At 45.4% G+C, this 26279-nt stretch overlaps 1 protein-coding gene across 1 annotated transcript; it reads right to left on the bottom strand.

Moving 5' to 3' along the window:
* Nucleotides 1-2347: 2347 nt before the first annotated feature.
* On the bottom strand, nt 2348-25933 carry LOC116976230 (proteasome subunit beta type-1-B-like). Its single transcript, XM_033025911.1, has 6 exons — nt 25804-25933; nt 23570-23677; nt 11083-11164; nt 10475-10604; nt 8487-8593; nt 2348-2695 (listed from the first exon to the last, which is right to left on the bottom strand). The coding sequence occupies exons 1-6, from the start codon at nt 25896-25898 to the stop codon at nt 2510-2512; spliced, it is 708 nt and encodes a 235-aa protein (XP_032881802.1). The 5' UTR covers nt 25899-25933; the 3' UTR covers nt 2348-2509.
* Nucleotides 25934-26279: the final 346 nt, after the last annotated feature.

Below are 26279 nucleotides of genomic sequence, written 5' to 3'. Positions count from 1 at the left end.
GTCTGTGTCCAGTGGTGTTCTGTAGAGACCTCCTTTAGACAAATGTAGCTGTTGGTTAGTAATCTTGTAGACAACAGAAAATTGGTGGAATTGTGGACAGAAAAGGTAGCTGTTAACATGTACCACAGGATATTGATCTCTCACTATGAGTAGAGAGATGACAGTGGGAAAGTGTGCGGTATTGCACCATGGGAGGTCAAATGCAAGGCGAAATTATAGTTAATGGCAAGGCCCTTGCACTGAAGTACAAGGGATTTTAGGGTCCATAGCTTCCTGAAAGTTGCAATACATGTAGATAGAATGATAAAGGACACATATTGTATGATGCCTTCATCGGTTGGGGGATTGAATATAAGAGTACAAAACTTTGGTAAGCCACATTTGAAACGTCTTCAGCGTGTGTGTGTGTGAACAGAAAGAGCTCCAAATGGCATCCAGTGTTGAGTGGTACACCACAGGGCACAGTACTTGGCCTGTGTTTTTGCTTTACATAAATGACATCCATGAAAAAGTCGCAAGTACGACCAGACTTTTCGCTGATGATGGTTTGCTGTATCGTCCAATTAAGTCAGCTGATGATGAAGATGCTCTCCAAAAGGATCTTGTTACTATGGTTGAGTGGTCACAACAATGGGGCATGCAGTTCAACCCTTCCAAATGTGAAACTATGCGTGTCACCAGAAAGAGGAATCCAGGCGAAACATCTTACAATATACTTGGTGCCACCCTTGAAGAATCCAAACAAACCAAGTATCTTGGCATCAAATTGCAGAATGATCTGCGTTGGAATGGTCAGACTCATCATGCAACGGTGAAAGCAACAGGTGTCCTAAACTTTCTGAGGCGCAACTTTCATCATTGTTCAACCTGTCAAGGAGAAGCTATACTTCACCCTCGTTAGATCTCATTTGGACTACGCAGTTGCAGCATGGGACCCATACACAAATAAAAACATTTCTTCCATCGAACGTGTCCAAAGACAGGCAGCTCGATTTGTTACTAACACCTATGAGAGAGAAGCGAGTGTCACCAAACTTCTGAATTCTCTGGGGTGGAACCCTCTCCAAGACAGACGTGAAGCTCGCCGTTTGACCTGTTTTTACAAAATGTTAAATGGTCAGCTCGACATAGATTACAAGACCTACACCAAACCCAAACCAATTAGGAGCAGACAAGGGCATTCGATCCAATTTGTGATCCCAGCTCCAAAGACAGATGTATACAGCAATTCGTTCTTCCCCCGCACAATTAAAGCATGGAATAATCTCCACCCAACTATAGTTACCCAACCAGATGCAACTAAATTTAAAGTAGCTCTTTCTTCCCAATAATCCTTTCTGGCTTAAGCCCTCCCTTCACCACCTCCAGTTTAAATTCCATTTGGAATATTTTGGAGGACCAAGAAACCAAGAACCAAGAACTATAATGTGCAATTCTGGTAGCACTATTACATGAAGGATGTGGAGGCTTTGGAGAGGGCGCAAAAGTGGTTTACCAGAATGAAGCATGAATTAGAGGATATCAACTTAGATTGTTTTCCAACTTGGAGTGCTGTAGGATGAGGGAAGATATGATACTTTATAAAATTGCAAGCATTGATAGGATAAAGCCAGAATCTTTTTTGCTCACAGTGGAAATGACAGGGCATATCTTCAATGTGAGCAGGGACAAGTTCAAAGAGATATGGAGGGCAAGTATTTTACACGGTTGGGTGCCTGGAACACACTGCTAAGTGTGAAATAGAAGCAGGTGCAATTGTGGCATTTAAAGGAGTTTTAGCTAGGCACTGATGCAGTTTATGGAGGCATATGGAGTATGTGCAGGCAGAAGAAATGTATTTAATTTGGCATGATCTTGAATTCAGATGTGGGCTAAAGATCCTGTTCCGTACTGTTCTATGGTCTCCGACATGGTGTTAAGATAATTTGGTTTCATCCTTGAGAGCAGAGCAATAGTTGTCACGGATTCAACTCTCTATCATTACGCTTTCAAGATAATCCATGGGCTAGAACTGAGTTCTGTACTCTCAGGCAATGAGAAGGTAAGAACAGGACAGCACAGGAACAGGGCCTTCACCCAACTATATTTATATCAAACATAAGTCAATGTTTGAATTGTTTTCTTGTCTCCTTGGACCTGTGCAAAACAGTTCTTTCTTCATAAAGTCCTCCTTCCACTTGTCACCATTAAATGTTGGGCCAAGTAGCTATCCTGTGGCTCTAATATTGAAGTTTATTCAACTGTAAAACATAATGGAGACCGTTTCTAAACTTCTAGTCAACTAATGCACTAATCTCTCCCTGGATTTGTTCTCGGTGATTGTTCAATTAAGTGCATCAGAATGGTATAATTATCACTAATTCCTTTTATTAATTTGCGATTAGGACAGAAATGGAATAGGAATAGAAATGAAATGCCTGGATGATGAGATGCAGGTACATTCAGAAGCATTATTGGCATGAATGACTAAAATCAGCTATGCTATCCTGAATGGCCAGGGCTGTTGGTGTTAATCCTTCCGAAGAGGCAGCGACTCCTCTCTGATTCCGTCTTTTGTAATGAAGCAGATCTTTAGACAGTCACCAGTATAAACGTCTCTCTCAGCTGCAGAGATGAAAACATCTTTAATTAGCTGTGTTGCTTTTTCTAGCGTGAGGGGAAGATGTTCTACTGACTCCATGTTCTTGAAACCAATCTGGTAAAGAAAATGCAGAAAATTAGTGCTACTACCAACCATTCATCATGTTTAACCAGTAGTTTTAAATTCATTAACAATAGTACATGCAAAAGTTTAAAAAAAAATAAAATAATTTAAAAAAAAAGGAAAATTGTTTTATTTTGAAGTCTCGTGACGAGACTACGTGAAGAACCCGCCAGTGCATTAATACGTTGTCACATTGCGCAAGATACGGATGCATTCGGAAATGCTCCATCAGAGATTTAACTGTGAAGGTAACGTTTTTTTTGCAGGAACGGTGCTGCTTGTTTCAACGCGGGTTTGATTTCCAAAAATGGCCAAACCAAGAAACAAGAAGAGATGTGCCGCTGGAAATTCAGCAGGGAATGATGGCAACGAAAGAGGTTGCTATCGAGCTCAGAAATGCTAACAGTGGGCTTGGAGATGCTGACAGGTACGGCCTGCACAGCAACCACTGCTAAAGTTCCGAATGGGAGCAGGTGGCTCACCCTGGTCTCGGAGTAGCTGGCAGACGCGACCTGCACAGCAACCTACGCTAAAAGCTCAGAAAGGGAGCAAATTGTCGAACATGGCTCGGAGACGTGAACAAGCGCGGCCTGCACAAGTAACCTCCACGAAAGCCCCAAAAAGGAGCAGCTTGTCAACCCAGGCTCGGAGACACGGGCAGGTAGGATCTGCACAACAACCTCCGCAAATGCTCCAAAAGGAGCAGCTTAACGACCCCGGGCTCGGAGACGCTGGCAGGGTGGCCTGCACAGCAACCTCCGCCAAAGCTTTGAAAAGGAGCAGATTGACGACCACGGGCTTGGAGACGCTGGCAGGGTGACTTGCACAGCAACCTCCGCGAAAGCTCCAAAAAGGAGCAGCTTGGCGACCCTGGGCTTGGAGACGCTGGCAGGGTGACTTGCACAGCAACCTCCGCGAAAGCTTCGAAAAGGAGCAGATTGACGACCCCGGCCACGGGGAAGACCAAGTCGGAATTGGCTGTCCAAAAGGACAATACTGGCCAGGGAGGCACTGCCTGAACATCTAAGGCTGATGTTAACAGTCGACTCACAAGAGTAGGGATAACCGAGTGAGATGTTGGTGATGGGCAGGTGTACTGCACTGATACAGGCAGTTCAATTTAGATATCTGAGGATATCTCCCGCTTCGAGGCTGGGAGTTTGAGGATTCCCTCAACAAATGGATAATACCTTTCAGCTCACGACTAAAAAAAGAGCTGCCAGCACTCAAGATCAAAATTTGCCATTCCTTCGGGGATAGGTGAACCAGTAGAAGCAGAACTGGCAAGTAGCATTATATACTTGACTTCATACCAGCTGAAGGAGGAGAACATGCTGGACAATGCTGGAAAGTATGTTAAACATGATAGCTGCCAGACTCGTGATGTTCTCTGACTATCTCTGACATTCTGATTAGTAAATGAAATCTTAAGATTTAAAACCTCAGAGAGTTCGAAGAGCTCTCACAAGAGGGATTTCGGTGTTTGCGAGGTCGGTGGATGGAACACAACGTTCTGAAGTGCAGCAAGACGCCTTCAGCTGCTGTGATAGGATATCATCCCCACCAAGTTTGTGGCTGAAACCGCTGTAGAGGCTGGTTTGAGCACCAGGCCTACACAACTAAGACAGAGGCTGAGGCCATTTTTAGGCGCAGGTTCACAGCGCTCACCATGGATACAGCGTGTGCCACACACTCAGTCTCAGGCCACGATGTCAGAGCCAGAGGGAAGGGACAGAACAAAAATTAGTGTCAGCAGATGCTGTCAATCAACCACCTAATCCTGTTGAGGTAGGTGAGTATTATTCCTACAGCTGCATGAAATGTACGGAAGTTGGAGGTATACTGTGGCTTTTCAAAAGTAAGTGGGAAAAGATAACCATTGGCCCTTTCATTTAACTAGCCATAAATGGTTATAAATCTGACTTTCTGCCTGATCGGTTTCCTCCACGGCAAGAAACGCCCAAATTCCTTTGCAATTGGTCTAAAGAGGAATATATAGCTATCCAAGTAGAGGCAGTGAAATTACAAAAAAGGATACGATTGAGGAGATTGCTCATGAACAAGATGAATATATTTCCAACATCTTCACAAAGTCTAAGGAAGATGGAGTATACCGAATCATTCTTGATTTGGCTAGTCTGAACATGGGCTTGGAATATAACCCTTTTAGAATGGATTTTTCATTCAGTAAAACTGCTGATTGAGGATTGCTTTATGGTCTCAATCTATCTCAAAGATGCATTCTTTCCGGTACCAATACATGAGAGTGACAGGAAATAGTTGCCACGCTCATCATGGGAAAGATGATATATGACACAAAGGTAGCTGTTTTAGCAACCTAGACACTCCTAGAAGATCTAGGATTTGTTATTCATCCAGGAAAGCAATAACTATCGCATATCCAAGCTTTGTCATAAACTCTTCAGATAGTCTGTGACCCTACCTACAGATAAGAAACAGAATTTTGGAGATGCATGCATAGGTTTACTTAAGAATAAGAAGTCTACAATATGACAGGCTGCGAGGGTGATAGGCAAGCTGGTAGCTGCCTTCCCAGCTATGGGGCCATGCATTATAGAGGCCTGGATCGTGAGAAGGTTCTTGCCCTAAAATTGAATATGGGACATTTTGATAGATGTATGAGGCTGACGACAGTCGATATCCGAATACCAGTGGGGGATTGAGCACACACAAGGTACACACGGCTGGGGTGTGACTGACACCTATGCTAGTTGTGGTGGTAGGTGGAATGAGGAAGACTTGAGACATGGCCATAAAATATGGCATCAACTATTTGGAAATGCGAACAGCATTCCAGACATTGAGAATGTATAGTGGGAATGACCATGATATGCAAATTAGACTACATCGGGACAATGCAACAGCAGCAGCGCATGTTAACCATATGGGAGCTGCAAGTCTCAATATGTGATGCACTAGCAAAGTCTATTTGGGCGTGGTATACAAGAGGAAAATATGGGTGTCAGCTGTACCCGTTGAATGCAACATCTCCAAGTTTGCGGATGACACGAAGCTGGGGGGCTGTGTTAGCTGTGAGGAGGATGTTAGGAGGCTGCAAGGTGACTTGGATAGGCTGGGTGAGTGGGCAAATGCATGGCAGATGCAGTATAATGTGGATAAATGTGAGATTATCCACTTTGGTGGCAAAAACAGGAAAGTAGACTATTATCTGAATGGTGGCCGATTAGGAAAAGGGGAGATGCAATGAGACCTCGGTGTCAAGGTACACCAGTCATTGAAAGTAGGCATGCAGGTGCAGCAGGCAGTGAAGAATGTCAGCATTCATAGCAAAAGGATTTGAGTATAGGAGCAGGGAGGTTCTACTGCAGTTGTACAGGGTCTTGGTGAGACCACACCTGGAGTATTGCATACAGTTTTGGTCTCCTAATCTGAGGAAAGACATTCTTGCCATAGAGGGGGTACAGAGAAGGTCACCAGACTGATTCCAGGGATGTCAGGAATTTCATATGAAGAAAGACTGGATAGACCCGGCTTGTACTCGCTAGAATTTAGAAGATTGAGGGGGGATCTTATAGAAACTTACAAAATTCTTAAGGGGTTGGACAGGCTAGATGCAGGAAGATTGTTCCCGATGTTGGGGAAGTCCAGAACAAGGGGTCATAGTTTAAGGATAAGGGGGAAATTTTTTAGGACCGAGATGAGAAAAACATTTTTCACACAGAGAGTGGTGAATCTCTGGAATTCTCTGCCACAGAAGGTAGTTGAGGTCAGTTCATTGGCTATATTTAAGAGGGAGTTAGATGTGGCCCTTGTGGCTAAAGGGATCAGGGGGTATGGAGAGAAGGCAGGTACAGGATACTGAGTTGGATGATCAGCCATGATCATATTGCGTTGCGGTGCAGGCTCGAAGGGCCGAATGGCCTACTCCTGCACCTATTTTCTATGTTTCTATGTACATCTGCCATGTAGGTACAAAATTAAAGCAGACACCAGGACAAGAAATTCCTCATTCTGCCTCCAAAAGATAATTCAAGACGATGCAACATGAATTATAGTAGTGCCAAATTGGCCTACTCAACCATGGTTTCCATTGTAAAAAGGTCTGCTGAAAGAAGCTCCTATATTTGCTCACAGACACGAACAGTGGTTAGTTCAACCTATCACTCGTGCACCGCGTCCACTGCATGATTGTATTGATGTATTAATTTGCTGGATTTGAAGAGACCCTTCGGGCTTATAGGACTATCCAGCAGGACAGTTGATGTGATCACTGCAGCTTGGCAAGATGGCACACGAAAGCAGTATGCTACCTACATAAAACAGGGGGAAAGTTTTGTGAAGAGACACATGTGAGCTACTTTAAAGCAGAAGAGGTTTGGGGGTTTCTGTCAGTTTGGTTTTATGAGAAGCGACTAAGTTATTGTGCAGTGCAGTGCAGTGCCTTATCATTGTATCTAGTGCTCGGAGTGGGACAACAAACGATTGGCTCTCACCCACTGATGTTTATGGAAGGTGTCTTTAATACGAACCCTCTAAAGCCTAGATATAAAGTAGGGTGGAATGCATAATCAGCATTCTATTTTTTACGCAAATTGGCACCAGCTGCATCCCTAACGTTGGAGCAGCTACTCATAAGTTAGTCATGCTTATGCCACTTATTTCAGCACGAAGAGCTCAGTCTTTACACAATCTCCGTCTGGATAACTCAGTCATATCTCACAAGGGGGTAGCATTTTATGGGAACAAATTCATAAAGCAGAGCAGGCACGGTTGGGTACAAGTTGGAGGTGACAACATACCCACCAGATCGGAGATTGTGGGTGTTAATTATGTGAAAAAGTACAGTGAGGTTACTAAGAGATGAAGGAAAAGCTTTCCTCATAGCTATAAAAAAGTCTCACAAGAGAGTGTTGGTGCAAATTATTTCAAGATGGATAGAATATACGCTGTTGAAAGCGGGAGTGAACACAAAATATTTTCAAGTCACACTCTACCAGGGCTGCTGGCACGTCGGCAGCCAATAGAATGGATGGTCCTCTTGATTACATTCTTGCAACAGCAGGAGGGTCAGATGAATGCACTTTCGAAAGTTTATAATAAACCGCTTAACAGATCTGGACGATTACAGATAGAATTCTGGACAGTGTTACATGAGCTGTTTGTTTATAACTCCAAGGCTAATGGGACTGTGGTAATGTTAAGGGCAATGTACATGTATGTAAAGTTAGCATAATGTGTTAATGGCCAATGTCTTTTCTACCATTTATGGTTTATCCGTGTAGTGTGTTCACATACAGATTGGTTTACTGCATGAAACCACAGCTTCAAAGGCTTCACGTAGTCTCATCACAAGACTTCGAACTAAAATAGAAAGATTAAACGAGAACTTACCGTTTGAGGCTTGATCTTTATTTTATGAGAGGTTGGAGTGAGAGACAACGTGCTCTCCTCTCCCAACCCTGAATTTCATAAATTTCATTCGGTATGTCAAGGGTTATTAATCTTTCTATAGCTTGAATCTGGTTCAAGTGGACTGTGGTTTCATACAGTGGCTCTGAAGTTGATGCACATACAGGCTGGCGAGTTCTTCACGTAGTCTCTCACTACAACTTTTCATAAAATAAAGATCAAACTTCAAACGGTAAGTTCTCGTTTAATCTTTCTATTTTCATGCCCTTTCATTATAGATTGACAAATCACTATTCCATTCATCAAGACTGCAGACTGGCTCACACATCCCAGACACACTCCCATTCTATTCTTTACGAATGTTGTGAGACAACGAGTGAAAAGGTATTACCTGGTTGTCTAGAAGCGGCTGCAGCATGGCACTGGCCGAGCCGCCAGCTTTGTAAGCATCTCGCTGATAGGATCCCACAGGATCAAAGCTGTAAACCGCACCCTTCCCTGCATTAAAAGAATGCAACACATGATTACCATCTGCTTTAATCGATCCATTTTTACCTTTATTTTCAGTGCACTGGCAAGTGCTTTTATATTTGATCAAATTGTTACTTGACCTGGCTTCCTAAAACATTCCAATTCAAATGAAAAGTTCAAATTGAATTCTAGTTTCAAGTCCATAAACAGTGTTCTCAAAGTAATATCCAAATAAATTCATCCATGTCTACTGACTGCTGGGTTCTTATGGGAGGCAACAAATAAGGCCTCAATTTAATGCACACAAAAAGCAACATAGCAGTGAAATGTTCCGAGGTCTGAAGCCTGGATTGTATTGTCAGTACCAAATGGCTAGCATGACCCAGTGAGGCAAAGCTGGCAGTTCAAATAACACAACAGAGGTTGGACATATACATTATAGGTTTATACCAGAAACTTCACCCTTTCTGTTCATATTGAGGGAGTGCAGCATAGGTTTACAAAGTTAATTCCAAGATGGCAGGACTGTCATATGCTGAGAGAATGGACCAGATGGGCTTGTATACTCTGGAATTTAGAAGGATGAGAGGGAATCTTATTGAAACATATAAGATTATTAAAGGACACACTAGAGGCAGGAAACATGTTCCCGATGTTCAGGGAGTCCAGAACCAGGGGCCACAGTTTAAGAATATGGGGTAAGCCATTCACACAGAGAGTTGTGAGTCTGTGGAATTCTCTGCCTCAGAGGGCAGTGGAAGCCGGTTCTCTAGATACTTTCAAGAGAGAACTAGATAGGGCTCTTAAAGAAAGCAGTCAGGGGATATGGGGAGAAGGCAGGAACGGGGCACTGATTGGGGATGATCAACCATGATCACATTGAATGGCGATGCTGGCTCGAAAGGCCTACTCCTGCACCTCTTGTCTATTACACACTGCATTTTGTGGCTTGTTCAGCTACCATTTTCCTTAGATCGTAAACTTTGCTGAAATGTCAGTAATCTAAATAAATAAGTTAATGTTATCGACTATGAACTAAAACAGTAAACAAAGGGCCCAGCCACTGACGAACCTCTTGCCAGTCAAATGCTTATGTCAGCTGCAGTTACATTCCCTGATGAGATCTGACCACTGTTGGCAAAGCCAATATTTAGTGCCCAACCTTTACTCTTCTTGAGGTCATGGGGATATGCACACCATCCAATTGACCGTCACATTAATTCACTACCCCACCCTCATAGCCTGCTCAAATAGCTGGACTCAACATCAAATACTCCAACTAACAGCAACTCATTCTTTCTGCCTGTATCTGGATTGGCCATTTCTGCACATCACCATTTTGCTCAGGTTTTCCTCTGTCCTTTATGTAAAGTCTGGCCTACTGGCAATGTGCCACAGCCTCACCAGTAAGCAATACATTGCACAAACAAAGAGGCTTAACCAAACTTAACTGCCACCTGGTCTCACCCTTTCAGAGATATTCCCTTCGTTCTACTCATTCTTCCCCTCATTCTCTGCTACCCACAACTAACATGTTTCTCTCTTTCCCAGTACAAAGGAAAGGTCCAAACCCAGAAACATTAGCACTTCTCTTTCCACAGATGCTTCCTGACCCAAGTATTTCAAGTATTTTCTGTATTCCCTTCAGATTTATTCTGTCTGCAATTTTTGATTTTTCACTTACTGAGGATTAGAGTAGTTGTTAAGCTACTTAAGTAGTTGTTAAGTAGTTGTTAAGTGTCCAAAAGGAGGAAGATACTCAGGAGAACAAGTAGTTGAGGGCTTAAGAAATTAATGCACAGCCAAAGTATGTACTGCATTGGAGCAGGGCACCATGTTACCATGTGAAATGCCTGGATGACGAGAAAGTAAATGGACGTTACAGTACAACTACTGTTGAAAGCTCACCTTCTTCATCAAGGCCACCGATGATATTGTAAACATAGTAAGGAAAAAACCTTCGAGAGTACAGAATGGTGGAAAGCATTGCTGCTATTGCTCCACTTGTCATTGTCTTATTATTTGAATGTTTATACATCTGAAAATCAAGAACATAGAAACAGTAAATACTCCAACTCCAATATACAAAAACTTTGGGGCTGAAAACAGAAATTATATGGTAGATTTCCAGTCCCATCTTTAAATGTTGTAGGAATCAATCCAGTTTCAAAGATCTTTGCGTTTACAGCACAGCTACTACTATTTTGACAACTTGAGTGACCAGGTAGGTTGAGGTGTTTGAAGGACACTTTTCCAGAGATAATACACTTCAGAGGTCTTGATTCAAATATAGATCAGCAAATGTAGTTAAGCATGTTACACCCAATAAGGGCATACTTGTCATTGCAACTGAGAGGCTAAAATGGGAGATGATCTATCCTTGATTTATAAATTTTCATCTCTACGTTTATACCAAGGAAATATACATCAGTTAAAAGTATACTGTGATGATTTCTTACATCCAACCTAAGACAGTCTCACGAATAAACAGCGTTTAATTTTATGACTGCAAATACCTTTAATCTTGCATCAATGATTTTTGTCAGTGTAAGACAATCTCCATGAAATCCAGTACATCCAATCACTGTGTGATCTGTCCTAATCACAAATTATATCAGAATTAGTGATAATTATGCCATTCTCATGCAATTAATTGAACAGAGAACAAATTCAGGGAGTGCTTAGTACATCAATTTAGATACAGTGCAGAAACAGGCCCTTTGGCCCGTCGCTGCCACAACCACCAGCGATCCGTGCAAAGTAACACTACCCTACACACACTGGGGACAATTTTATAGTTATATACAATTAACTGTCAATTAATACGTGTTAGAGGTTATGGGGAGAAGACAGGAGAATGGGATTATGAGGGAGCGATAGATCAGCCATGATTGAATGGTGAAGTAGACTTAATGGGCCCAAACAGTCTCCATCATGTTTTAGCTCCTGAATATACTTCAACATTAGATCCACAGGCTTACAAAGAACAAACTGTTTTGCACAGGCCCGAAGAGGCAAGAAACCAATTCAAACATTGTGACTTATGTTCAACTTATTGTTGGCCGAAGGCCCTGTCCTGTACGGTTCTTACCTTCTCATTACCCGAGAGTGCAGAGCACAATTCCAGCCCATGGATTATCTTCATAGCATAACGATTGAGTTGAACCAATGACAGTGACAGAACTATTACTCTGGTCCAAAGATTCAAACCAACATCATGCCAAATTAAACTAATCTCTTCTGCCTGCAAATACTCCATATCCATCCATAAACTGCTTCAGTGCCGAGCTAAAATCTCTTTAAATGCCACAATTGCATCCGTTTCTATTCCACACTTAGCAGCGTGTTCCAGGCACCCAACAATGTAAAACACTTGCCCTGCACATCTCTTTGAACTTGTCCCCTCTCACCTTAAAGATATGCCCCTCTCACCTTAAAGATATGCCCTGTCAATTCCACTCTGAGGGGAAAAATGATTCTGACTGCAAAAAAAGACATGGACAGCCTCCATATCATTCCTGTAATGGCACTACCAGAATTACACATAACAATTCAAATGCAGCTAACCAAGTTTTGTAAACATGACTTCCTTCTTATATTTAATGCCCCAACTGATGAAGGCATCATACAATACGTCTCCCAGAATGTACTTCAGTGCAAGGGCCCTACCATTAACTGTATACTTTCCCCTTACATTTGATCTCCCATGGTGCAACACCTCACACTGTCTCACCGAGTCTGTCATCGCGCCACTCATAGCTGTAACGGATCTATATCCTGTGGTACATGTTAACAGCTGCCATTACTGTCCACAATTCCACCAATTTTCTGTTGTCTGCAAGATTACTAACCAGCCATACACATATGTCGAATAGAGGTCCCCACAGAACACCACTGATCACAGACCTCCAGCCAGAAAATCTTTTCACCAATACCCTCTATCTTACTTCAGAACCCAAGCTACCAAGACATTGTGAATCCCATGCATCCTAATCTTTTGGATCAGCTTTCTATGAAGGATCTTGTCCAGGGGTGGGGAACCTTGTCATGTTGGAATGCCGCATTAAGTTAGCTGTAATCTAATAAGGCTGCATCCAAGAAACTTCAATTAGATATACGTCAGAATGCACATTATTTTGCAAAATTTAGTACATGGAAACTTAGAAAATGAAAAAAAATGACTTTGTTGTGACTGCTTTTTGTGGGAAAGCATTTGAATATTTGGTTGCAACATGGAGGTACGCAGTTTCAGCTGATCTTCAAGACGGGTATCCATCATTTGTGACCTTAAGGGCATCTTGATTTGGGTTAGGAGATAGGAGAATGTAGATTCGCAGCAATAAGTGGTTGAAAAGCAAGAAAGCATTTTTCCATGCACGTAAAAGTTAACGTACATTCTAGAGTCACATTAGAACTAAATCATGAGCATAACAGGTGTTAAAATATCCCCCATAACTTACTAATATTTTAATTGTGGCCAGGATTATTTTGTTGAATCTTCTTTTACTCTTTGGTATTTTAACTACGTTCATTTAAAAATAAAAATAAAAATAATAAAACAAACAAAAACATAAATAAAAATAAAAGGATATGTTCTACAAAATTTGGATTCATTCAAAAGGCCGCACTTAGTGGCTTAGAAGGCCGCAGGTTCCCCACCCCTGTTCTTGTCGAATGCCTTACGATCTTGTCCCATATAGACAACAAACACTGTCCTACCATCAATCACCTTGTTGAATAACACAATCAAGATTACAAGAGATGACCTACTTGTCGCTTTACCTCCCCCCTCGACTCCATTCAAGGACCCAAGCAGTCGTTCCAGGTGCGAGAGGTTCACCTGCATCTCTTCCAACCTCAAGCATTGCATCCGCTGCTCTAGATGTCAGCTGATCTACATCGGGGAGACCAAGCGTAGGCTTGGTGATAGTTTCGCCGAACACCTCCGCTTGGTCCGCATTAACCAACCTGACCCCCCGGTGGCTCAGCACTTCAACTCCCCTTCCCATTCCGTATCCGACCTCTGTCCTGGGCCTCCTCCATGGCCAGAGTGAGTACCACCAGAAATTGGAGGAACAGCACCTCATATTCCGCTTCGGCAGTCTGCATCCTAGTGGCATAAACATTGAATTCTCCCAATTCCGTTAGCCCTTGCGGTCTCCTCTCCTTCCCGGCTCTCCCTCAGCCCTCGGGCTCCTCCTTCTCTTTCGTTTCTTCTCTCCCCCCCCCCCCCCATTCCATCAGTCTGAAGGGTTTCGGCCCCGAAACGTTGCCTATTTCCTTCGCTCCATAGATGCTGCTGCACCCGCAGAGTTTCTCCAGCACTTTTGACTGCCTAATTATACCATTCTCTTGCAAATACCAGTTAATTCTAATCATGATAATCCTCTCAATAGCTTCACTACAACTGACATGAGGCTCACCAGTCGAATTTCCTGGATCATCCCCGTTTGTGACCTTAAACAAAGAAACAACATTTGTTACGCTCCAGTCCTCAGGGACCTCATCGGTGTTATGCAAGGATGCACTGATAGCTGTCTAGACTCCAGCAATCTCCTCTTGCCTCTCTCAATAAGCTTGAATAGATCTCATCAGGCCCTGGAGACTCAGGTCATAGAGCTGTACAGCCCAGAAACAGGCTCTTTGGCGCACCTTATTGATGCTGAACAAGTTGACATATTGTGCCAATCCCATTTGCATGCAATAAGTACATAGCACTCTTAACCGTCTGTGTTCATATTTTTCCAAGGTACACAAAATTGCTGGGGAAACTCAGCGGGTGCAGCAGCATCTATGGAGCGAAGGAAATAGGCGACGTTTCGGGCCGAAACCCTTCTTCAGACTGATGGGGGGTGGGGAAAGAAAGAAGGAAAAGGGGAGGAGGAGGAGGAGCCCGAGGGCGGGCGGATGGGAGGGTGGGAGGAGACAGCTAGAGGGTTAAGGAAGGGGAGGAGACAGCACGGGCTAGCCAAATTGGGAGAATTCAATGTTAATGCCATAAGGACGCAAGGTCCCCAGACGGAATACGAGGTGCTGTTCCTCCAATTTCCGCTGTTGCTCACTCTGGCAATGGAGGAGACCCAGGACAGAGAGGTCGGATTGGGAATGGGAGGGAGAGTTGAAGTGCTGAGCCACCGGGAGGTCAGGTAGGTTATTGCAGACTGAGCGGAGGTGTTCGGCGAAACGATCGCCCAACCTACGTTTGGTCTCACCGATGTAAATCAGCTGACATCTAGAGCAGCGGATGCAGTAGATGAGGTTGGAGGAGATACAGGTGAACCTTTGTCGCACCTGGAACGACTGCTTGGGACCTTGAATGGAGTCGAGGGGGGAGGTGAAGGGACAGGTGTTGCATTTCTTGCGGTTGCAACGGAAAGTGCCCGGGGAGGGGGTGGTGCGGGAGGGAAGGGAAGAATTGACGAGGGAGTTGCGGAGGGAGCGGTCTTTGCGGAAGGCAGACATGGGGGGAGATGGGAAGATGTTTCCAAATGGTTTTGTAGGAGACATCCTTGCTTAGGCTCGTTACTGTTAGCATATTTTATTATTTTGTTCAGATATTTCTTGCATAATTTTTTGTATGCTTGGGGGTGGGCTTTTGATACATAGATGGGCGTGACATACATCGGATGAGATTAGCAAACCACAGGGAATGGTCAGGTCAACTGGAGACGGAAAGGGAGAGAAAGAATACAGTTATTTACCAGTTCAGATAGTAAGAACGGAAAGCAACAATTTGTATAATAAATAAAGAGGATCTGGTATGTTCACTTTGTTTTTACAACTTCATTAAAGAACCAATTAAAACTGGAGATAACGAATGGAAGATTTGTTTTGTTATCGACTGTATAAATTTGGTCACTCCTCCCTGCCTGTGTAGCAATGACAATAGAAAGGATTGAAATTGCCATTACTGTAATTAATAAAAAAATCATAATTATACCCACTTCTGTAACCTTTACTGGCAACTCAATAGTTTAAGCCAGGATTAAACCGGTCTCCGGCGTTGTGAGGCAACTGGTTGTCCAGCCACTTCAGTTCCCTCACATTAACTTCTCTACCCCCCCCCCCCCCATGTCCTTAACCTTGGTGAATGCTAATTTAAAGTACTCATCTGGTAACTCACCTACACCCTCTGACTCAAAGCATAAATCCCCTCCCCGATCCTCGAGATATCTTGCTCTCTCACTAGATACCCTTGTTTTTAAATATGCCTTGAGATTCTCTTCAATCATACTTACCCAGGGCATTCAATGTCCATTTGACCCAGGAATTGCAAGTTCTCTCCTGCTTTATATTCCTCAAAGACCCCCAGTGATTTCATCTTCCTAAACCTTACCTCTAGCATTTATTTCAAGAGGGCTTGTATACAAATACAGGGATGTAATGCTGAGGGTCTATAAGGTGCTGGTAAGGCTGCATTTGAAATAGCGGCCTGGATGAGGTCAGTAAAAGGCCAGACGTCCAGCCCGGGTGCGCACCATGCCCGGCACAGGAACGGGCAACCGACCAACAAATGTAGGGGATGGAGTAGCCACTGGAGGAGGTACCCTAGACGGAAGGCGCCCTCGCTTGCGGGGCCGCACTACCAGCACCGGCCGATCAATGTCAATATGCTCCGGCTTCAGCCGCGCAACCGAAAGTCTCACGCCGACCCCCCCCACCCCCATGTCCAGGACCAAAGTGGACAAGCCATGCTCCAGGACCCGGAGAGGACCCTCGAACGGCCGCTGGAGGGGTGTCCGATGAGTATCCCTGCGCAGGAAGACGAACTGGCAGTCCTCCAGAGTGCGGACGGAAGGACCCATGACGAGACGTGAGCACAGGTGCCAGCTTGCCCACCGTCTGCCAAATGCTGCTCCATCTGGCCCCGTGCCAGCGGGATGAACTCCCCGGGCACCGTCAACGGAGACCCATATACCAACTCGGCGGAGGAGGAGGCCAAGTCCCCCTTGGGTGCAGTGCGGATCCCTAGCAAAACCCACGGCAGAGTGTCCACCAAATCCTGATCATTGAGCCGTGCCTTCAGGGCATCCTTGAGTTGGCGGTGAAACCGCTGCACCAGTCTGTTCGCCTGCGGATGATACGCCGTCGTGTGCTGGAGACGAACTCCCAGGAGGCATGCCATAGCCGACCCCAGTTCCGACGTGAACTGAGGCCCCCGGTCGGATGTTATGTCCAGCAGCATCCCGAACTAGGCGATCCAGTGAACCACCAAGGCCGGAGCACAAGCAGCCGTTGAGGAATCAGCCAGTGGAATGGCTTCAGGCCACCGCGTGAAGCGGTCCACTACGGTGAAGAGGTAGGTCATGCCCCGGGACGACGGCAGCGGCCCCACAATGTCCACGTGAACGTGGTCGAACCGCTGCCAACTGGATGGCGAACTCCTGCAACGGCATACGAGCGTGTCGCCACACCTTGGCTATTTGGCACAGGATGCACGTGGGAGCCCAATGTCCAACTTCCCGTGCCACATGAAGCGGGAGGCTACAAGGGCCGTTGTCGCCCGGATGGAGGGATGAGAGAGTCCGCGGAGCACCTCAAACACCACTCCGTCAACTAACTGCTCCAACACTGCCCCAACTGCCTCCTCAGAAGCGTCCACCATCAGGGCGGTCGGGGCATCCTCTTGTGGATGGATGAGCATCGTGGCCCCAGTCAGGGCCTCCTTAGCACTCTCGAACACCGTTACTGCTGATTCTTCGGACCACTCAACCTCCTTGCAAAAACCAGCGATCAGGTGGAAAAGCGGGCGCATGATTGCAGCCGCCGCTGGCAAGAAACAGTGATAAAACACAACCATCCCCACGAATTCCTGGAGGTTCTTAACTGTGGTCGGACGGGGGAACCGGCGGACAGCATCCACCCTGGCTGGCAGCGGCACCACCCCTTCTTGTTACGTGGTGGCCAAGGAAGTCGATGGCCGACACCCCAAAATGGCACTTAGACAAGTTGATAGCCAACCCAGTCACTGAGGCGCTGACAAAGCCGACGGAGGTGGATGCAGTGCTCCTACCGCGAGCGGCTGGCCACGAGTACGTCATCAAAGTACACGAATACAAAGTCCAGGCCACGGCACAAACAGTGTATAAGTCGCTGGAACGCCTTTGCGGCATTCTTTAACCCAAACAGCATCCACAAAAATTCAAACAGTCCAAACAGAGTAATTATTGCTGTCTTCAGGATATCATCGGGGTGAACCGGAATCTGGTTGTACCATCGCACGAGGTCCACCTTGGAGAACACCGAAGCTCTGGCCAGATGGGCATTGAAGTCCCGAATGTGCGGGACCGGGTACCTGTCGGCGACGGTCGCATCATTCAGGCGACGGTAATCCCCACACGGGCGCAAGCCCCCTCCCGCTTGGGGTCCATGGGGAGCAGTGACGCTCATGGGCTATCAGAGGGGCGCACGATGCCCATCGCTGCCATTAGGTGGAACTCCTCCCGCGCTAGACGGAGCTTGTCCGGCACGAGACGAGGCGCCCGGGCATTTACAGGCGGGCCAGTAGTCAGAATATGGTGCTCCACCCCGTGCTTGGGGGCGGAGGAGCGGAAGTGGGGTTCGAGGATGTCCGGAAAATCCGCCAGGATACGCTCGAAAGTCGCATCCACGGACGACAGGGGACCATCAGGGATCACCAACGCGGAGGAAGACCGGCTTCAGCGTGATGGAGTGAATGGACTCGAAGGAAGTCGGCGTCCAGCAGCAGCTGGGAAACACCGGCGATGACGAACTTCCACGAAAAGCAGCTGTGGCCCAAGTTGAGGGAGATGGTGCGAACTCCGTAGGTGCGAATAGCGCTCCCGTTCGCCGCACTGAGGAGGGGGCCGCGTTTGCCCACACGGATGTCAGCAATGGAGGGAGGCAGAACACTCACTTCCGCACCGCATAGAAATCGACCCCCGGTGCAGCGATCCCAGGCGAAGACGCGATGAAAATGGCCGGCCGCCGAAGGAATCACTGACGACCGGCTCCTGCGTTTCCTAGGAACGCACAGGGGGGGCGACATTGCCTGACTGCAGCTCCCCAGCGGCAGTGATAATAGCACCAACTCCCTCTGCTGCCGTTTGGTGGAACTGCAGGTGAAGTTGGCTGGGCTGAAACAAGGCGACCTCTGCTGCCATCAGATGTAACTGCCGACGGGCCATGCCGCAGAGACGTGCCTGCGCTGAAATGCCTGATGGCCTGATTTCGCTGCGGGGGCCGTCCGGGAGCAGCAGAGACGCGGTCAATAGCGGCTCCGACCTGCTCCGCACCTCCCGATGTCGCGAAAAGGACGGCCAGTGCTTCCAGGTCCCGCTGACGGGACATCCACAGCTGGTCGGCGTGCTCAGCCAGCGCCTGCGTGTCGGCAAAGGTATCGGTGGCGAGCTGCAGGCGGATGTTGGGTGGGAGCTGCTGCAGGTAAGCATATTTAAATAAAAAACAAGGTTCGTGGCCACCCATAAGGGCGAGCACGTCCTCCAAGAGGGCCGACGGCCACCTAGGCCGTCCAGTCAGAGAATCCGAGCTGCCCGCTCAGACTCACCAAGGCCAAACCTCCTGATAAGCAGTTGCTTAAGGTCGTTTAATGAATCATGTCAAACACACAGAATGCCTGCGAGCAGCCCCCGGGAAATCCCGGGCCAGACAATCGTCCCTGTCCTTCAAGAGCCGAGGGGGGTGACCCAAGAAGTGGCCTAACCCACAGGGACCGCCACAATGAGCAATTTTGGGCACAATATCTGAAGGATGTGCTGGCTCTGGAGAGGGTCCAGAGGAGGTTTAAAAGAACTATCCCAGGAATGAGTAGGTTAACCTATGATGAGCGTTTGTCAGCACTGGGCCTGTACTCTCTGAAATTTAGAGAATAGTGTAATAAGTACATAGCGCTCTTAGCCCTCCGTGTTCATATTTTTCCAAATGTTTTTAAAAGGTCTTAATTATATCCACTTCTATAGCCTCTTCTGTCAGCTCAATAATTTAAGCGATATAACATGGAAACAGGCGCTTCTGCCTTACGAGTCTTACACACAATTGACAATTTTATAGAAACCAATTAACCTACGAACCTGCACGTCTTTAGGGTGTGGAACATACAGAATAGTGAAAGGCTCGGATAGAGGAGATGTGGAGAGGATGTTTCAATTAGTGGGAGAGTCTAGGACTAGAGGTCATAGCCTCAGAATTAAAGGAGGTTCTTTTAGGAAGGAGCTGAAGAGAAATGTATTTGGTCAAAGGGTGGTGAAAATGTGGAATTATTTGCCACAGAAGGCTGTGGAGGCCAATCAGTGGATATATTTAAGGCAGACATAGTTAGATTCTTGTGCAAGAAGGAACTGAAGCTGCTGCTTTAAACCGACGATAGACACACAAAGCTGGAGTAACTCAGCGGGACAGGCATCTGAGAGAAGGAATGGGTGACGTTTCGGGTCGAGACCCTTCTTCAGACTGATAAAGATTCTTGATTAGTACAGGTGTCAGAGGTTATGGGGAGAAGGCAGGAGAATGGGGTTAGGAGGGAGAGATAGATCAGCCATGATTGAATGGCAGAGTGGACCTGATGAGCTGAATGGCCTAATTCTATTTTCCCTTGTGACCATACATATGCTTTCTTTTTCTTCTTAAAAGAGGCCGTAATGTGGTCATCCAACTAATGGAACATACAAGATGGCTGAACCTGGCTCTTACTGCCTTTGATCAGCTAATGCTACCTGGGGGGCAGGGTGATGAGTGCAGTAATTGAGTACATGTGTTCATTTAGCATTCGTAATAAGATGGATGTTGAATGTGCAGATAGCTATTAATGACTATGATATAGTTGGGATCACGGAGACATGGCTCCAGGGTGACCAAGGCTGGGAGCTGAACATCCAGGGATATTCAATATTCAGGAGGGATAGAGAGAAAGGAAAAGGAGGTGGGGTAGCGTTGCTGATTAGAGAGGAGATTAACGCAATGGAAAGGAAGGACATTAGTTTGGAGGATGTGGAATCGGTATGGGTAGAGCTGCGAAACACTAAGGGGCAGAAAACGCTGGTGGGTGTTGTGTACAGGCCACCTAACAGTAGTAGTGAAGTTGGAGATGGTATCAAACAGGAAATTAGAAATGCGTGCGACAAAGGCAAAACCGTTATAATGGGTGACTTCAATCTACATATAGATTGGGTGAATCAAATTGGCAGGGGTGCTGAGGAAGAGGACTTCTTGGAATGTATGCGGGATAGTTATCTAAATCAACATGTAGAGGAACCAACGAGAGAGCAGGCTATTTTAGACTGGGCATTGGGTAATGAGGAAGGGTTAGTTAGCAGTCTTGTTGTACGTGCCCCCTTGGGCAAGAGTGACCATAATATGGTTGAGTTCTTCATTAGGATGGAGAGTGACATTGTTAATTCAGAAACAATGGTTCTGAACTTAAAGAAAGGTAACTTTGAGGGTATGAGACGTGAATTGGCCAAAACTGACTGGCAATTAATTCTAAAAGGGTTGACGGTGGATATGCAATGGAAGACATTTAAAGACTGCATGGATGAACTACAAAAATTGTTCATCCCAGTTTGGCAAAAGAATAAATCAGGGAAGGTAGTGCATCCGTGGATAACAAGGGAAATCAGGGATAGTATCAAAGCGAAGGATGATGCGTACAAATTAGCCATAAAAAGCAGCATACCGGAGGACTGGGAGAAATTCAGAGACCAGCAGAGGAGAACAAAGGGCTTAATTAGGAAAGGAAAAATAGATTATGAAAGAAAACTGGCAGGGAACATAAAAACTGACTGCAAAGGTTTTTATAGATATGTGAAAAGAAAGAGATTAGTTAAAACAAATGTAGATCCCTTGCAGTCAGAAACAGGTGAGTTGATCATGGGGAACAAGGATATGGCAGACCAATTGAATAACTACTTTGGTTCCGTCTTCACTAAGGAAGACATAAATAATCTGCCGGAAATAGCAGGGGACCGCAGGTCAAAGGAGTTGGAGGAATTGAGTGAAATCCAGGTTAGCCGGGAAGTGGTCTTGGGTAAATTGAATGGATTAAAGGCCGATAAATCCCCAGGGCCAGATAGGCTGCATCCCAGAGTACTTAAGGAAGTAGCTCCAGAAATAGTGGATGCATTAGTAATAATCTTTCAAAACTCTTTAGATTCTGGAGTAGTTCCTGAGGATTGGCGGGTAGCAAACGTAACCCCACTTTTTAAGAAGGGAGGGAGAGAGAAAACGGGGAATTACAGACCAGTTAGTCTAACATCGGTAGTGGGGAAACTGCTAGTCAGTTATTAAAGATGGGATAGCAGCACATTTGGAAAGTGGTGAAATCATTGGACAAATTCAGCATGGATTTACAAAAGGTAAATCATGTCTGACGAATCTTATAGAATTTTTCGAGGATGTAACTAGTAGCGTAGATAGGGGAGAACCAATGGATGTGGTGTATCTGGACTTCCAGAAGGCTTTCGACAAGGTCCCACATAAGAGATTAGTATACAAACTTAAAGCACACGGCATTGGGGGTTCAGTATTGACGTGGATAGAGAACTGGCTGGCAAACAGGAAGCAAAGAGTAGGAGTAAACGGGTCCTTTTCACAATGGCAGGCAGTGACTAGTGGGGTACCGCAAGGCTCAGTGCTGGGACCCCAGCTATTTACAATATATATTAATGATCTGGATGAGGGAATTGAAGGCAATATCTCCAGGTTTGCGGATGACACTAAGCTAGGGGGCAGTGTTAGTTGTGAGGAGGATGCTAGGAGACTGCAAGGTGACTTGGATAGGCTGGGTGAGTGGGCAAATGTTTGGCAGATGCAGTATAATGTGGATAAATGTGAGGTTATCCATTTTGGTGGCAAAAACAGGAAAGCAGACTATTATCTAAATGGTGGCCGACTAGGAAAAGGGGAGATGCAGCGAGACCTGGGTGTCATGGTACACCAGTCATTGAAAGTGGGCATGCAGGTGCAGCAGGCAGTGAAGAAAGCGAATGGTATGTTAGCTTTCATAGCAAAAGGATTTGAGTATAGGAGCAGGGAGGTTCTACTGCAGTTGTACAGGGTCTTGGTGAGACCACACCTGGAGTATTGCGTACAGTTTTGGTCTCCAAATCTGAGGAAGGACATTATTGCCATAGAGGGAGTGCAGAGAAGGTTCACCAGGCTGATTCCTGGGATGTCAGGACTGTCTTATGAAGAAAGACTGGATAGACTTGGTTTATACTCTCTAGAATTTAGGAGATTGAGAGGGGATCTTATAGAAACTTACAAAATTCTTAAGGGGTTGGACAGGCTAGATGCAGGAAGATTGCTCCCGATGTTGGGGAAGTCCAGGACAAGGGGTCACAGCTTAAGGATAAGGGGGAAATCCTTTAAAACCGAGATGAGAAGAACTTTTTTCACACAGAGAGTGGTGAATCTCTGGAACTCTCTGCCACAGAGGGTAGTCGAGGCCAGTTCATTGGCTATATTTAAGAGGGAGTTAGATGTGGCCCTTGTGGCTAAGGGGATCAGAGGGTATGGAGAGAAGGCAGGTACGGGATACTGAGTTGGATGATCAGCCATGATCATATTGAATGGCGGTGCAGGCTCGAAGGGCCGAATGGCCTACTCCTGCACCTAATTTCTATGTTTCTATTTACTTATAAGAACAGTTAATAGATGAGTTACACAATGATGCAGATGTTGGAATATTGTGAAATTGATGGGGGGTGGGGGGGGGGGAAACTCCGTGGGAAAGACTGCATTTGTGGTGGACAATTGGCTCTTGGTATTTCAGGTCAGGAGACATCTTCAAGATCATGCAGAAAAGCCCTGAACTGAAATGTCATTGGTCCATTTCCCTCCACATATGCTGCCTGATCTGCCGAGTCCATCAGCTTACTTTTTAACTACACAATAATGTTGAAATAAACCCATTATCACAATTTGAAAAATACTCTAAAGCCATTGATTGAGAAACAGATGTGCTTAAGAAAAACAAAATAGTGTTCACTGTAAAATACCAGTTAACATACATGTTTTTAAACTCACAATTTGTAGCACTTGGGCGAGTCACGGCTGTGAATGGAATAACCCTCGCTCAGTCGTGTATCTGAAGCTACAATCGAAAAATCTTCCCCAGCTAAAGCCAGCACAGTTCTGAAATGATGGAAAAAAAGCAGTGGGGGGGGGGGGGGGGGGGGGGGGGGTGAAGGATAAACAGACACAAATGTCAAGATTATCATTCCAAACAAAGGTGTAACTTTAGATTGGTCTGTCCAAATGAACCCGAGTTCAATTAGAACCTCAGTGCAGCTATAGTACTCAACTAGTATCCTGCATCATGAATTCACAATACACAAGGCATATTGTAGAACCGAATTAATTACAGGCTGCAACCAGAGGCAATGCAATTTCTCAAACCTAAAGTGTTCTCTTAAAACCCAGTTAAGAAACCAATCATGGAGTCTAGCATTAAATAACATCATCAAGACAAACTTTATTACTATTTGAATGAACAGAATTTAAGAACAAAAAGGACAAAACCCTCAGATTCTGGAATATTGCGTACAGTTCTGGTCTCCTAATCTGAGGAAAGACATTCTTGCCGTAAAGGGAGTACAGAGAAGATTCACCAGACTGATTCCTGGGATGTCAGGACTTTCATATGAAGAAAGACTGGATAGACTTGGTTTGTACTCGCTAGAATTTAGAAGATTGAGGGGGGATCTTATAGAAACTTACAAAATTCTTAAGGGGTTGGACAGGCTAGATGCAGGAAGATTGTTCCCGATGTTGGGGAAGTCCAGAACAAGGGGTCACAGTTTAAGGATAAGGGGAAAATCTTTTAGGACCGAGATGAGGAAAACATTTTTCACACAGAGAGTGGTGAATCTGTGGAATTCTCTGCCACAGAAGGTAACAGGAGGCCAGTTCATTGGCTATATTTAAGAGGGAGTTAGATGTGGCCCTTGTGGCTAAAGGGATCAGGGGGTATGGAGAGAAGGCAGGTACAGGATACTGAGTTGGATGATCAGCCATGATCATATTGAATGGCGGTGCAGGCTCGAAGGGCTGAATGGCCTACTCCTGCACCTATTTTCTATGTTTATATTCTAGATTTTATAACATACTCTAATATTACAAAATGACTGAATCACAAAGCACAGGATGACATGAATGGGACTAAATGATGGAACCAATGAGTTTAAAAAATCAATTTACACTCATATGGTCAGCAAAGCCAAACATATTGCTAATATCCACAAACTGGAGTGAAGTTAAAAAAAAAAAAACACACACACAAAATGCTGGAGTAAATCAGGTCAGAGCATCTCTGGAAGACATGGCTAAGTATTTCAGAGAGAATTACTTTAAAGTAGGCATATCGTGAGATTTTGTAGTGGAGCAGTAAAATGTAGAAACAAGGAAATGCAGATGCTGGTTTACCAGATAAACATACAAATCTATCTTTGTCTTCCAGAGTTGCTGTTCGACCCGCTGTGTTACTCCAGCTTTTTGTGCTGTTTTTGCAAACTAGCATCTGCAGTTCTTCACGTTTACATTTTACTGGAGTGGAGTAATTGGGTTGAGGATCGTTCAGCAGAGACTCAACTGATAGAATGACTAATTCCAATTTATAAATATTAAAAAAAAAACATTTTCGATGTCTACATAGCGAATTGCATGGAAACTCCTTAAAATCGTGGGCGCAGAGATGCGCAGAATGGTTTCAAATGCGCGAATCCGAAACTGATCGTCGGGTCCTGGTGGAAAAAAAGAACCCAAGGCCCGAAAACCACGGCACTCTGCGATTCGACATGGGTTTTACTTTTTTTTTTTTTTTTTATTACTTTAACGGGTTTTATTAAATCGGTAGTGACTACCCTAACATCAGTCTGAAGAAAGGTCACCCATTTCTTCTCTCAAGAGACGCTGCATGTCCCGCTGAGTTACTCCAGCATTTTGTGTCTATCTTCACTTTAAACCAACATCTGCAGTTCTTTCCTACACAGTAACTCCAGACTTGTCGGGCAGCTGGGGAACGAGACCGACATCGAGCTCGGATCCTGATCATGAGCAGTTGCCCGTTTCACCCTTCCGGTCCTCATCCCATCCCCACCAAAGATCTTATAGCGCTATAAGATCTTTGATCCCCACTCTCCTTCCTCTCGCATCTCCCTCCCTCCCTCCCGCTCCGCTGCTCCTTCTCTCCGCCCACAGCGGCCTAGGGCCCAGCGTGATCGGCAAAGCTCGCTATAGGATCTTTGGCGATCAGCACTCACCCTCCGTTGAAGGTGTAGGGCGAGAAACGGTGTTGCGTTGGTCCCGAGTACTGGTACTCCTCCAGGCTCCTCGTATACCCATACGAGCGCAGCATTTTACTCTCCAGTTGGTCTTTATCCAAATCAAAGTGGCACCAAAGCTCCTATAGCGGAGCAAGATAGGCCACTCCTGCGAAATGCAATGGGCTGACGTGTAGTACGCTACGGAGGGGATCCTGGGTATTTTTCCCCGCCCATTTTAGTAACCGGAGCCTAAGTATGACCCCATCCGACTCGCAACGATGCGGGGCAACAGTTTGTGTGTGTGATTTTTTTTGGATTTTTTTTTAATTTCAATTTATTGTCATTGCACTTTTCAGTGCAACGAAATGGTTTAGCCTGCAGTCATAACATAGAATAAATAACAAACACTCAACACAGTTTAAAGTCCCAAAGACATTGTCTCTTCCCTCCTTGCTGTGACCCCGCCGGGTGAT

The sequence above is a fragment of the Amblyraja radiata genome, chromosome 8 (assembly GCF_010909765.2).
Source record: "Amblyraja radiata isolate CabotCenter1 chromosome 8, sAmbRad1.1.pri, whole genome shotgun sequence".
NCBI classification, from domain to species: Eukaryota; Metazoa; Chordata; class Chondrichthyes; order Rajiformes; family Rajidae; genus Amblyraja; species Amblyraja radiata.
Note: the sequence above shows the minus strand (reverse complement) of the source record. Positions and strands in the feature narration are given on the sequence as shown.

What these genes read in the sequence shown, in the direction of transcription:
- LOC116976230 (XM_033025911.1), bottom strand. Translation starts at nt 25,898, where the DNA reads ATGCTGCGCTCGTATGGGTATACGAGGAGCCTGGAGGAGTACCAGTAC. An exon ending in TCGCCCAAGTGCTACAAATT is followed by an intron (nt 11,165 to 23,569) that starts GTGAGTTTAAAA and finishes ATTTGTGATTAG; the next exon opens with GACAGATCACACAGTGATTG. An exon ending in CGGTGGCCTTGATGAAGAAG is followed by an intron (nt 8,594 to 10,474) that starts GTGAGCTTTCAA and finishes CTTTTAATGCAG; the next exon opens with GGAAGGGTGCGGTTTACAGC.